We start from the raw sequence: 13409 nt of genomic DNA on the forward strand, positions 1-13409 counted from the left end.
CCTGTCACCCAGACTGGAGTACGGTGGTATGATCTAGGCTCACTACAACTTCCACCTCCCCCATTCAAGCGATTCTCCTGCCTCAGCCTCCCAAGTAGCTGGGACTACAGGCACACACCACCACACCCAGCTAATTTTTGTATTTTTAGTAGAGACGGGGTTTCATCATGTTGGCCAGGCTGGTCTCGAACTCCTGAACTCAGGCGATCCACCAGCATTGGCCTCCCAAAGTGCTGGGATTATAGGCATGAGCCACTGCACCCGGCCATTTTTCTTAGTGATTTCTAAAATGTTCTCTGCTTGTCCGTAGATGACTTCATCTTCTCTTAAACAGCCATATGTGATACCTACTTAGAGCCACTTTCTAATTTTTCTGATATGTAACAATTTTAGAAAAATATCATTTATTGATTTTTAATTATAAAAGCTATAATAGAAGTATATAAGTTAAAAATGGAACTCTCTCACCCAACCTCATTCTCCAGAGGTAGTTACTGTTAATAGCTTGGTGTATAGTGTCTTATTTTGTATACCTTATTGACTTTTTTTATACAGATGATATCACATTAGGCATACTCTTCTGCAATTTGCGTTTCTTCATGTAACAATGTATCTTAGGGCTGTTTACATATCGACTGGCCTTGTTCTTTGTCATGGTGGAATATAATTCCATTGTTTTTAAAGCATAGTGATGTATTTTTTTGGTTCTTTACTGATAATTACTTAAGATGCTTTTTGTAGTCCCAGCTACTCGGGAGGCTAAGGTAGGAGAATTGCTTGAACCTGGGAGGTGGAGGTTGCAGTGAGCTGAGATTGCGCCACTGCACTCTAGCCTGGCGCCTGGTGACGAAGTGAGACTCTGTCTCCAAAAAAATAAATAAATAAAATAAAAATTAAAAAATTTAAAGAAAAGATGCTTTTTATTTGGGGAGGAGAAGGACTTTAAGACATCTTCAAGGATGTCATTTAAGAAAATTCCTTATCTATGTTTTTCATGACAATGACAAATGTTTTCAAAGTATTACTCATATATAACTTCACCCTCCTAACAACCCTGTAATGAAGTTACCATTATCTATAAATAACAGGGAAACAGATGAGGCCATGGAGCCCCAAGGCAGGGATCACATGCGCCTTTGCTGTTATAATGATAGCTGGGCACCCCTTTCCCCCTTCCACATGATGTAGGAAAACATATCCTTTTTGTCCTTGGTGACAAAAGGTCACCAAGAGTTAGTTACAACTACCTGATGGAGACTTCATTTCTTTCATCTCTTGTGGTTGTTCCAAATAGTTTATTGGCCCGCAATAGATATCGACTTCCTTACTCTAGAGCAATGCTATATTTTTATCTCCAATAAATTTTTTGTAGGTCATCTTGTTCTGCCACCATTTTTGAACTTATAAATTCATGAGAAAAAAGGTGCCTAAGGGCAAAAGAGGATTTATTTAATAGCAATCTCTGACCCAGCAACAATCAGTACACATCCCGCTGATTTGTGCAGCATTGAAATAGTATGTCTTTTACTGCCTCCAAGAACATGTTTTTGATTGTTGATATTTTAAAATAAATACGATATCAGATTCAGTCCATCAATATATATTGAGGTTTTATTGTATACGAAGCTCTTTAAATATATTATTTATGACCCTTGAAGATATACAGATGAGAAAACTGAGTCTCTGAGAGTTTAAGTGCCCAAGACTGAGTGAGAGGGTGAGCAAAAATTCTCACCCACATCAGACACTCTTCAGTACACAACTTGGCTATGCAGGCAAGTTACCAATGTATCAAACCAACTTGTGAGTTATTGACATACTCATTCATTGCTGAAGTCCTTTCTAGTTCTAAAACTGTGCAAATATTGAGGAGGAATTTTGTTGGTTTAGACATGATAGCTTCTCATTTTGCCCCAAATTCAGATTTTGGTTTCATGACATCTCATAGAACTGGGAACCATTTTGCACACAAAAAGAGATCAGTCTTTTTTCCTCCGGCTTTTCTTCAAACTAAACTAGCTAACAGAAGCAAGATGAGTCTTTAGTTTTGATTTGCAAAGAAAAAGATAACAACTCTTTGATAATGCCCAATACCACAACCTTCAAAAATAGGGGAGGAGAGTGGGGTAGAGGCGAGGTAGAGAAAAGAATAAAAGAAGTGGAATCCACTCATGTTAAGTCAGTACATCTCACATTACTTCCTAAAGAAGAACTAGAGAAAGTGTTAGTGTATAAACAGAAATATAGCATAATGATCCAGCAATCCCACTACACTTCGGGTGTATATCCAAAGGAAGTGAAATCAGTATTTTGAAGAGACATCTGCAATTTCGTGTTTATTATAACATTATTCACAATAGCCGAGACATAGAATCAACCTATATTGGATGAATGGATGAAGAAAATGCAGTATATATGCACAATGGAATACCATTCAGCTATAAAAAGGATGAAATCCTATTCTATGTGACAGTATAGGTGAACCTGGAGGACATTATGTTAACTAGAATAAGCCAGGCACAGAAAGACAAATACTAGATGACCTCACTCATATGTGAGAGCTAAAATAATTGAGATCATGGAAGCTGAGCATAGAATAATGGTTACCAGAGACAGGGAAAACAGAAGGAAGAAAGAGATGGGGAAGGTTGGTTAACAGGTATGATGTTACAGCTAGGGAGAAGGAATAAGTTCTGGCACCCTGTTGGATAGTATGTGACTATAGTTAACAATGATGTATTGTATATTTCAAATAGCTAGAAGAGAAGATTCTGAATGTCCTCATAACAAAGAAATGATAAATGTTTAAGGTGATGGATATGCCAGTTACCATACTTTGATCACACAGTGTATACATGTATCAGAATATCATGTTGTATCCCATAAATATGCACAATTATTATGTGCCAGTAAAAAATAAGTAAGGCATAAAGTTTCTTCAATTAATATTGATGGAATCCCGACTCTATGTCAGGCACTGTGCTAAATCCTGGGGATGAAATGCTGAATTTGCTTACAGTCTTTCTTTGAAGGAACTTACAGCCTAATAGTAGACAGACACAAGACTGAAGAGTGTGATATGGTATTGCAGTGATGGAAATGTGAATAGGATGCTCAGGAGCTCAGAGGAGGGGCATGTCAAACTGGCTTCTTTAAGGAATGTGATGCTTAAAGTGAGCCTGAGGGAATGAATAAAGTTGGTCAGCTTAAGAGAAGTGCGACAGGAAGAACATTCCAGGTAAGAGCAAAAACACAGAGGTCATGGTAGTTAAAGTACAGAATTTGAAGAAAGGAGGGAAGAAAGACGAGGCCTTTGGGGAAGATGTTTTTGTTTTTGTTTTTGAGGCAGAGTCTCGCTCTGTTGCCCAGGCTGGAGAGCAATGGTTTGACATCTTAGCTCACTGCAACCTCTGCCTCCCAGGTTCCAGCCATTCTCCTGCCTCAGCCTCCCAAGTAGTTGCATTACTAGTGTGCGCCACCACACCCAGCTAATTTTTTTGTATTTTTAGTAGAGATGAGGTTTTACCTTGTTGGCCAGGCTGGTCTCAAACTCCTAACCTCGAGTAATCAGCCCACCCTGGCCTCCCAAAGTGCTGAAATTACAGACATCAGCCATTGCACCAGACCTGAAAGATGGGTTCTGTTTGGAGTCTGAGACACCCCAATGAAAGTTTTTGGCAAGGAAGCTGAGTATGTGGGGCTGAAGTTTCGAGATCATCTGGGATGGAGATAGAGATCTGAGAGGTAGGAAGTGAGAGCTGAAAATGTGAGAGTTAATTAAAGCATCCAGGGAGCATATACCAAGTGAGATCAACAGGTATTTGAGAAGAGAATGCAAATAAAAACCAACATTTAAGGACAGACAGCTCAAGAAGCAGAGAGAATAAGTCAGAAAGATGGGAGCAAACACAAGAGTTTGGCATCACAGAAGGTCAAGGTGTAGAATTAAAACAAAGGTGAGGCCTATAGAGACAGATGGCCTTGCTGTTCTGGCAAGGTAAGGACTGAAAAGATGAAGGCATTAGAGACACCAGGAAAGGCTTTGATCAATAGTGAGGATGAAAAAGGTAATTTTGGCCGGGCGCGGTGGCTCACGCCTGTAATCCCAGCACTTTGGGAGGCCGAGGCGGGTGGATCATGAGATCAAGAGATCAAGACCATCCTGGTCAACATGGTGAAACCCCGTCTCTACTAAAAATACAAAAAATTAGCTGGGCATGGTGGCGCGTGCCTGTAGTCCCAGCTACTCAGGAGGCTGAGGCAGGAGAATTGCCTGAACCCAGGAGGCGGAGGTTGCGGTGAGCCGAGATCGCGCCATTGCACTCCAGCCTGGGTAACAAGAGCGAAACTCCGTCCCCACAAAAAAAAAAAAAAAAGGTAATTTTGAGAGGAAGTAAAGAGAAAATCTGTAGTCTACTCTTGAGATAAATCTGGATGAGAAGAGAGGTTGGGTGACAGCTAGAGAAATATAGAAGGTCAAAGGAGGAGGAGGTGGCAGATGAACTGCTTTGAGAGTGCAAGATAAGAGATTTCAGTATGTTTTTAGGCTGAAAGGAAATGCCAGTGGAAAGGTTGGAAACAGGAGACATAGGGAATGACAAATGGAGGGAATTCCCAGGGGAGGAACATCTTGTGCACTGAGACTGGAGAGGTGGGGAGGATGCTCTCACATGATTCATAGACAATTTGGCCCACCTGATTTAATACTCTGCCTGCATCTCCTAGTACAGATTCTCTCTTCCTTCTGTCAGCAAACAGCTCACTGTGCCTTGGATTTGCTGTGTCCTGCAGGAGAATTGTGCTTAAACTATGGGAAGCGGCACATCCACCCAACATCATTTTGCTTTCCAGAATGCAGAGAGAGGTATGTGTTTCCCACTTTCCAAACCAGCTGTGGGTACCACAAAGCCCAGATTGCATGGAGAGGGTTGGGGATTCTCAAGGTAGAAGCAAAACCATTACATTTCTCCTCAGGCCAACTCTTAGAGGTCAACTTCCCCTCCTTGTGTCATGCCCACCAAAATGTCCAGTTGATGTATATTTCAGAGAATTAAAATTTGCTCAGGGAGTTAGTATTGTCCGTTGGGGTTGATCTCTAACTACCCATGTACAAATAAATGAAATACAGTTGGCCAAAGAGGGGATGAAACACATTCCAGGCAGAGGGTAGAGCATGTGCAAAGGTCATGAGGTGGGAAGAAGGAAGAATGAGCCCCCTCTCATGGCTAATCTAACAGTTTTTAAAAGCAATAGGCCAGGAGATGTGGGTCACACCTGTAATCCCAGCACTTTGGGAGGCTGAGATTAGAGAATCTAGCTTGGGCCCAGGTGTTTGAAACCAGCCTGGGCAACATAGCAAGACCCCATCTCTACAAAAAAAATTTTTTTTAATTAGCTGGGTGTGGTGGTGAGGATCTGTAGTCCTAGATACTTGGGAGCCTGAGGTGGGAAGATTGCTTGAGCACAGGAGTTCAAGCCTGCAGTGAGCTGTGATCACACCATTGCACTGCAGCCTGGTGACTGAGTGAAACCATTTCTAATATGGTAAGGTTATCAACTGTGATATGAATGGCAATTTTTTTTCCCAGTTTGTCATTTGTTTGGACCAATTTTGGAATTAGCTTCAGCTCAGGGTTTCCTTATCTTGTGAAGAACACAAATTCAACCCCCACACACCACAAGCTAAGACTTCTATCTCACTGAGGACTCTGAGTTCTAGGTCAGCTTACCTCCTGTTACCATGGGGGTTAGGAGGCAGAGATTTATTAGATCACTCAAGGTACAGAAACTTCCCCAGCTCCTGCCTTTTCACAGACAGTCCAGTTACCACTTCCTGTCATGCACAGAACCCAAGAACTCACTCCCATCCGCATATGGGTGTTAAACCCCCAGCTCCTGAGACATGTGTCTGGTCCAGATTCCCCTGGGGCTTGCCTGACTTTAATGACTGTAACTGCCCTTGGCTATGGGTTTTATCTTCATTTCTGGCACCCAGAGATCTCCCTTCAATGCTTTCGACTTCAGTTATCTGTAAAAAAAAAAAAAAAAAAAAATAGCTTATGTTATGCAGCTTTTTTAGTGTGTTGGAGTGTGAGGGAGTCCTACATCTACTTAAGCATGCCATTTCTTATTGGAAGTCGATACTGGCCTCTCTATTTTCCTTAAAGGGATATCATAATTCATTAAGTTTTTATTGCTTACCTTTTGGCAAGCTTATACTTCCATTAGAGAAAGGCACTTTGTCCTACAGGCATCATTTTTTTTCCTTTAGATCAGTGTTGTATATAGAGACATAAATATTGTTGAAAAACATAATGAAAATAAGAGGGTAATCATCAAAAAATTCTCTGTTCTATTTTTCTTAAATAAGTTACCGGTTCTCCCACAGTCTACTGTGCATTGCCTTGGTTCACAATTTTCTCACAGAGTTGTTACAGGTGGAGCTTTTACAGCCCAGGTGTATTTGTAACGTGTGCCTTAATAATTTAGTTTACACATGGCCCAAGTAAGAGGTGCCTCTACATTTTTGCATTGTGCTGTTAAAAATACACGATGAGATAAAGAATCTTAAAAGATCCTGCACTTCCCAGAGCCCATCTCAACTAAAGACAAGCCAGCCCCCTCACACCTCCCCAGATAGCCAACCAGGGGAAAGAAAGAAAGAGGGAGAATGAGAGGTGTTGCCCATTTCTCCTGCCTTCGTAGCCAAAGCAGGACTGAGGATATAATATGTATGTCTCATCATTGACAGCACTGGCCTTAGAATGCTCAGGGCAAGGTGTTAGCAGACAACCTGATGTCCATGATCTTCCTCAGTGGTCCTTAAACTTTAGCACAAGTAAGAATTATGTATGGAGCTTGTTAAACTTCAGATTCCTTCCTGGATTCCATCTGTAGAGATTCTGATGTTGCAGGACCAGGGTGAGGGGTAGCAGCTTGCATGTTTACCAGGAGTCCCTGAAGAATCTGTAGCGCCAGCCCTGGATCTTTTATTCACTATTCTTTTTTCGGGTCAGAGTCTCGCTCTGTCACACAGACTGGAGTGCAGTGCTGCAATCTCACTCGGCTCACTGCAACCTCCACCTCCCAGGTTCAAGCAGTTCTCCTGCCTCAACCTCCCAAGTAGCTGGGATTACAGATGCCTGCCACCACACCCAGCTAATTTTTGTATTTTTGTAGAGATGGATTTTGCCATGTTGGCTAGGCTGGTCTTGAACTCCTGACCTCAGGTGATCCATCAGCCTTGGCCTCCCAAAGTGTTGGGATTATAGGGGTGAGCCACCATACCTGGCCTCATTCACTATTCTGAACATGGTTTTACAGAAGTCAGTCGGTGGGGTTCAACCTCATCACTTATTATTTAGTGAGTGCCTTTGAGAAATACCAGTAATATGATTTTTTTTTTTCCATAGGAAATCAAGTTTAGCTTTAAGTTCCTCCCAGCTTCTCTTTTCTCACGTCACCATCACCTTTCCTGTTAGGAAAATCAGCAAGAATTCTATTATCTCTCTAATGCAAGCTAAATATATTAAATCAATCTGTCTACTGTTTATGAGGTTGACCTGAGTCAGCCTGCAGGGTTTCTAATCCAGCTTTATCCACAAATAGTCCATTCATCTCCAGCAGCATATCTAGGCTTTGGAGCTTAAGAAGAATCTAGTTATGTGGACAGCTGTCCCCTTCTCTGGCAGCAATACTTGACCACAGGTCCTAAACCTTATATAAAGAATGAAACCATCACATTCTAACCTGCCCTGCCTGGTCACCTAGCATCTTCAGGTAACCTAGCAGGTCACCCAGGTCCTGGCAAAAATGAGAGGCCCAGTGGCCATGTGGGGGACTGCCTGGTCGGTGCTATTTTGTGACGGGGATGCTTAAAGCCTGCAGGGATATCACAGAACTGGGATGCCAAGCGTGGGAGCTGGGAAACACTTGCTACCCCCTGACATTGTATGATGCATTAATTTCAGTATTTGTTTATTGTTTATTTTTCCCAGTCTCCATCTGGTCCTGCCCTTTTCCAGATGAGGACATTGAAGCCCTAGATGACTTGCCTGAAAACACAGAGCTTGTCAGGGCAGTTTGAGGTCTAGAACTCAGGTGTCCTGACATCCAGTCTATTGTTGCAATATCAAAATGTCCACTCCACCCATGCGTTATAACCTGTCAGAGTTGCCTCATCCTTGCAATCTCATAAGTTTACATCTTCTTGGAATCCTGTCAGTCCAACCTTTTCATCTCTACACGGAAATGTTTTTATCAATAAATGGGAATTCCAGTAAACCTACAGTGATATTAGTGGGCGGGCACGGTGGCTTACGCCTGTAATCCCAGCACTTTGGGAGGCTGAGGCAGGCAGATCATGAAGTCAGGAATTTAAGACCAGCTGGCCAACATGATGAAACCCCGTTTCTACCAAAAATATAAAAAATTAGCCTGGTATGGTGGCATGCACCTGTAATCCCAGCTACTCGAAAGGCTGAGGCAGGAGAATTGCTTGAACCTAGGAGGTGGAGGTTGCAGTGGCTGAGATCATGCCGCTTCACTACAGCCTGGGCAACAGAGTGAGACTTTGTCTCAAAACAACAACAACAACAAACAAACCTACAGTGATATTAGTTTAACCATCAGGCAGGAATGAGGGGGAAGGGTTGGAAATGGGGAAAAGCACTATTGCCAGCAGAAAGGCAAATACTTCCTATGGGCGTCCATGGCTAGTGCTTCCCCGCCATCCTGTCCTCACGTGTTCAGTCAGAGAGGGCCGAGCAGCTTCCTCTCCCTACCCCCAAACCCCTGGCCCAAGGAGTCCCAGCTCATGGGCTTGCTTCTCCATCTGTGTCATAGCCTTCAAGGCAGCAGCCCTGATCCAGAGATGGTACCGGCGCTACGTGGCCCGCCTGGAGATGAGGCGGCGTTGCACCTGGAACATCTTCCAGTCTATAGAATATGCTGGGCAGCAAGACCAAGTCAAGGTACTATGAGATGTGGGACGGAGCTGCCTCCTGCTCTGCCTTTCAGCCCTTGGGCAGCAGAGCCCAGGTGCTCCTAAGGTGAGCCCAACTGGACTACTCGTGGTTTCTCTTTTCCCTCATCTCTAAAGCCAAGTCTCCTTGGGTTCTTCTGCAGCTCCATGATTTCTTCAGCTATCTCATGGATCACTTCACCCCCAGCAGCCACAACGAGAGTGAGTATGAACTGCCACATGCCATGTCCTCCTGTCGCAAGGACATAGATTGCAGGGTGAAGTGGGGGATGCACAGGGAGTGAAACCATGAATCCGGTGACAGCCAGGGAATGAGCAAGGGGCTGACAAGTAAATGGCAGACTGGGATTTTATGCTGAATTCCCCTAAACACACACCTGGAGACAAGAGTTTAAGTGCAAGGAGTTCATTTATTAAGTTCAAGAAACACTGGGGGTGGGAGGGAGTGGGGAAGGGATTCAGGAAAGGAACAGCAGCCAGTCCAGCAACTCAGTGTGCCTGGGAAACAGTGCAGAACACAAGCCTCAGAATTTTCCCACCTGCAGGCAGAGGGAACTGGAGTCTTTCTGTGTCAACTCCAAAGAGTCATTAGTTGAAAGCAACTGGGGAGGTGGGAGGGAAGAATAGGAGGGAGGCTTTTTGTTTGCTTTGTTTTGTTTTGTGTTTTTCGGAGACAGAGTCTCGCTCTGTCACCCAGGCTGGAGCACAGTGGCATGATCTTGGCTCACTGCAACCTCTGCCTCCCGGGTTCAAGTGATTGAACCGCAGACACCTGAGTAGCTGGGATTACAGATGTGCACCACCACACCCAGCTAATTTTTTTTTGTATGTTTAGTGGAGACGGGGTTTCACCATGTTAACCAGGCTGGTCTCCAACTCCTGGCCTCAAGTGATCCACCTGCCTTGGCCTCCCAAAGTGCTGGGATTACAGGTGTGAACCACTGGGCCCAGCCAGGAGGTTGTTTATTCCATAGCATTTCTGGCCTGCCACCCGGATCCAGGAAATAAGCCCTCAGGCTAGAGACGCAGAGGCTGGCAGTTGGCAGCTGCTGGAGGGCACTGCAAGGTCTGACGCACCTGCTGCGCTCAGTAAGTGCAACATAAATGCCGGTGAATGATTTTTCCACCCTGACTTTCTCCTTTCCTTCTGCTTGCAAATCTGGGTCCCTAAATTTCTGTGCTCTCTAAGTCTGACAAATCTTGATCTTTTAGAATAAAAGTAGAAAACATGACTTTTTATTCCTGTCCATCCTAGTCTGTTGTCACTTTTTCCTTCGTTTTTGCTCTTCTGTGCTGGAGCTAAAGCCAGATTTACCATGTCCTGCTTCAACATTCCAGGGAAGAACTTTTTTTTTTTCTTTGAGACAGGGTCTCACTCCATTGCCCAGACTGGAGTGCGGTGGTGTGATCTCAGCTCACTGAAACCTCTGCGTCCCAGGCTCAAATGATCCTCCCACTTCAGCCTCTCAAGTAGCTGGAACTAGAGGCGTGTGACACAATATCTGGCTAAATTAAAAAAAAAAATTTTGTAGAGACAAGGTTTCCCTATGTTGCCTAAGCTGTTCTCAAACTCCTGGGTATAGGACTAAGGGTCCCACAGGGTCGTGGGGTGTGCCTTATGCTGTGCTGAGGCGCAGGATCTGAGAAATAAAGAGACAGGACACAGAAGTACAAGGAAAATGCAGCTGGGCTCAGGGGGGCCACGTCACCTATAAGCGGAGACAGGTGAGGCCCCGAATGTCCAGAAGTGTCTGTATTGATTGAGTATAGGTTAGGGGGAAGGGTAATGAGTGAAGTCATCTTTAAGGATAGCGATAGGGTCATGAGCAATGAAACAAGGGGTCCACCCCCATTAGGTCACCTAGGCTAGGAGGTGGACAGTGCACAGCAAGGGGTCCACCCCCATTAGGTCACCTAGGCTAGGAGGTGGACAGTGCACAGCAAGGGGTCCACCCCCATTAGGTCATTGAGGCAAGGAGGTGGGCCATGTGCAGCAAGGGGTCCACCCCATTAGGTCATCCAGGCAAGGAGGTGGGCCATGTGCAGTAAGGGCTCCACCCCCATTAGGTCACCAAGGCATGGAGATGGGCCTTGTGCAGTGAAGAGGGTGCAGTGTGCAATACCTCTATCTATGGGCCTACTACTCCTAAGAAGATCTATAGGAGGATGCTTAAGTCACACAGCAGTGACAGAGCTGTCAGGGTCTACCGCCACCTGCTGGCAGCTTCCAGTGGGTTCTATAGGAGGATGCTTTTGAGTTAGCACAGTTAACAAGAGCTGATAAATTTATGTTCACAGTCACCAAGTTGTGATTATCTGGAGGGGTTTTGAGCCCTTGGATGCTCGAGGGATTGCCAGTCTGAGGGCAGCCTTCCACAAGAACTGGAGCAAGGTCCTACAACTCCTTTATCAGGAGGAGTGGCTCTTGCCCCAAGCCTGCCATACAGTGGGTATCTTTACAATACTGAACCCATTTATTTATTTTATTACATTTTAGGTTTTGAGGTACATGTGAAGAACATGCAAGATTGTTGCATAGGTACACACGTGGCAGTGTGATTTGCTGCCTTCCTCCCCATCACCTACATCTGGCATCTCTCCCCTTACTATCTCTCCCCAGCTCCCCACCCCCCACCGTCCCTCCCCTATTTCCCCCCAACTGACCCCAGTGTGTAGTGCTCCCCTCCCTATGTCCATGTGTTCTCATTGTTCAACACCCACCTATGAGTGAGAACATGCGGTGTTTGATCTTCTGCTCTTCTGTCAGTTTGCTGAGAATGATGGTTTCCAGGTTCATCCATGTCCCTACAAAGGACACAAACTCATCGTTTTTGATGGCTGCATAATATTCCATGGTGTATATGTGCCACATTTTCCCTGTCCAGTCTATCATGACAATAAGTGCTTATAACAAGAAATTTCATATCCTCTTTTTCATCCTCCCCAAATAGCTTTGAGATTTAAAATAAACGTTTTCTCTCTTCCTCTTCTCTCCTTCCTATTTCTCTCCTCTCTTTTTCCCTCTACTCTTCTCCTCTCTGTCTCATCCATGCACATAAATACAATGAGAGCAGGAGAATAATGAGTTAATACAGTGATCTTATTTTGTGAAGAGATTAACTGAGTGGAATTTCTTAAAATTTTAGATTAACATTGTGTTGTTAATCTTCATAAATATCACATCCTGAGTTCCCATTACCTGGAGAGGCAAGCATTTTTAGATGATTAAAATGAGGCATAGGGCAAATAAATTATAAACTCTCCAAGGAAGCTCCTATTCAATGGTTTTAAAGTAAGAAATGGCAAATAGACACAAAAAAAAATTTATTATTTTTAAACCTTAGTGCTCAAATCCTAATTTACCATCTTCAAAAGATTCTTTAATAAAACCCTGCCCTGTATGAGTTATAACTTTTTAAAAACGTATATCTTTACCACGTTTTGATACAGTAGATTCACTAATATGATAATTTTAAATTTGAAGACATATCCAACTAATGCATTTCTAAAGGTGAGCTTCTTAAATAATAAGAACTCTTGTGCCTTTTATTGACATGATATAGCGGTATTACATTGTAACAGTACACGTAATCACTATATTGTGATTTTTGGTAATATTAGGCTGTGTTTGAAAGATTTTCCTCTGCAGCTATAAATGATTACATAAAAAGTACCAGTACACTGGAGTATTTTTTCATGCTAAAAATGTCATATTTTAAAAAGATACAATATTTATATTTCAAGGTGAGAAAGTAGAATTAATGAAAACTGCTATTGTTAGAGCAATAGTAAAATGTTCAATAGCATCTGTTGTTTTCAATGTTTAATGAAGTCTTACTTTCTCAGATTGTTTATATGATGAAAATTGAAATCACAAAAAGCAAATTATTAGAATGATTGCTTTAAAAATCTGCCTTATTAGCTTCTTCTGCCCACTTTCTCAAAAGAAAACTTTTAGGTAGAAGTAACTTACCGGGAGGGTGTGATAAAAAGAAGCATGTTTTATTCATGTACCAGGCTACTGTTTCTTAGCATGCAAATAAAACTGCATGAGAGCTAACAGCTGCCCTTAGAGCACTGCATGTCCCAGTCTGCCAGGGGAACACAGCTGGAGAAATGTGCAGAGCATTTTCATCACTAAATCAAACACAAACTAGGGAGACATTTAGTACTACATATGTAATACTATTACTATTGAAAAATAGAGTTTCTGTCATCTATTTTTTTCTGACACCCATTTTAAGCTATGCCCCAATGGTTCTTTATAGGGATGTTTATAAAACTATATAACTATTTCATAATTAAATTATTTACTTTGGAATTCAAAAAACTATATTTTTTTCTTCCTTTCTCCTTTTATCCCTCTCTACTTTCTTTCATTTCTGTGTTCCTAAAAGTGTTTCATTTGTACCTATAAAATTTTAAA

At 42.9% G+C, this 13409-nt stretch overlaps 1 protein-coding gene across 3 annotated transcripts in view; it reads left to right on the top strand.

Moving 5' to 3' along the window:
• PPEF2 (protein phosphatase with EF-hand domain 2) overlaps positions 1–13409 on the top strand; it is a 41097-nt gene that overhangs the window by 1197 nt on the left and 26491 nt on the right. Inside the window, exons 2-5 of one of the 3 annotated variants that reach the window (XM_037733561.1) lie at positions 3020–3238; positions 4792–4864; positions 8845–8972; positions 9127–9184. In XM_037733561.1, the coding sequence (XP_037589489.1) occupies positions 4810–4864; positions 8845–8972; positions 9127–9184 (241 nt within the window). In that variant the 5' untranslated portion in view covers positions 3020–3238; positions 4792–4809. Of the gene's footprint in view, positions 1–3019; positions 3239–4751; positions 4865–8844; positions 8973–9126; positions 9185–13409 lie in introns of all 3 variants that reach the window. The other 2 variants (XM_037733559.1, XM_037733560.1) reach the window with 2 other exon arrangements.

The sequence above is a fragment of the Cebus imitator genome, unplaced genomic scaffold (assembly GCF_001604975.1).
Source record: "Cebus imitator isolate Cc_AM_T3 unplaced genomic scaffold, Cebus_imitator-1.0 Scaffold537, whole genome shotgun sequence".
Classification (NCBI taxonomy): domain Eukaryota; kingdom Metazoa; phylum Chordata; class Mammalia; order Primates; family Cebidae; genus Cebus; species Cebus imitator.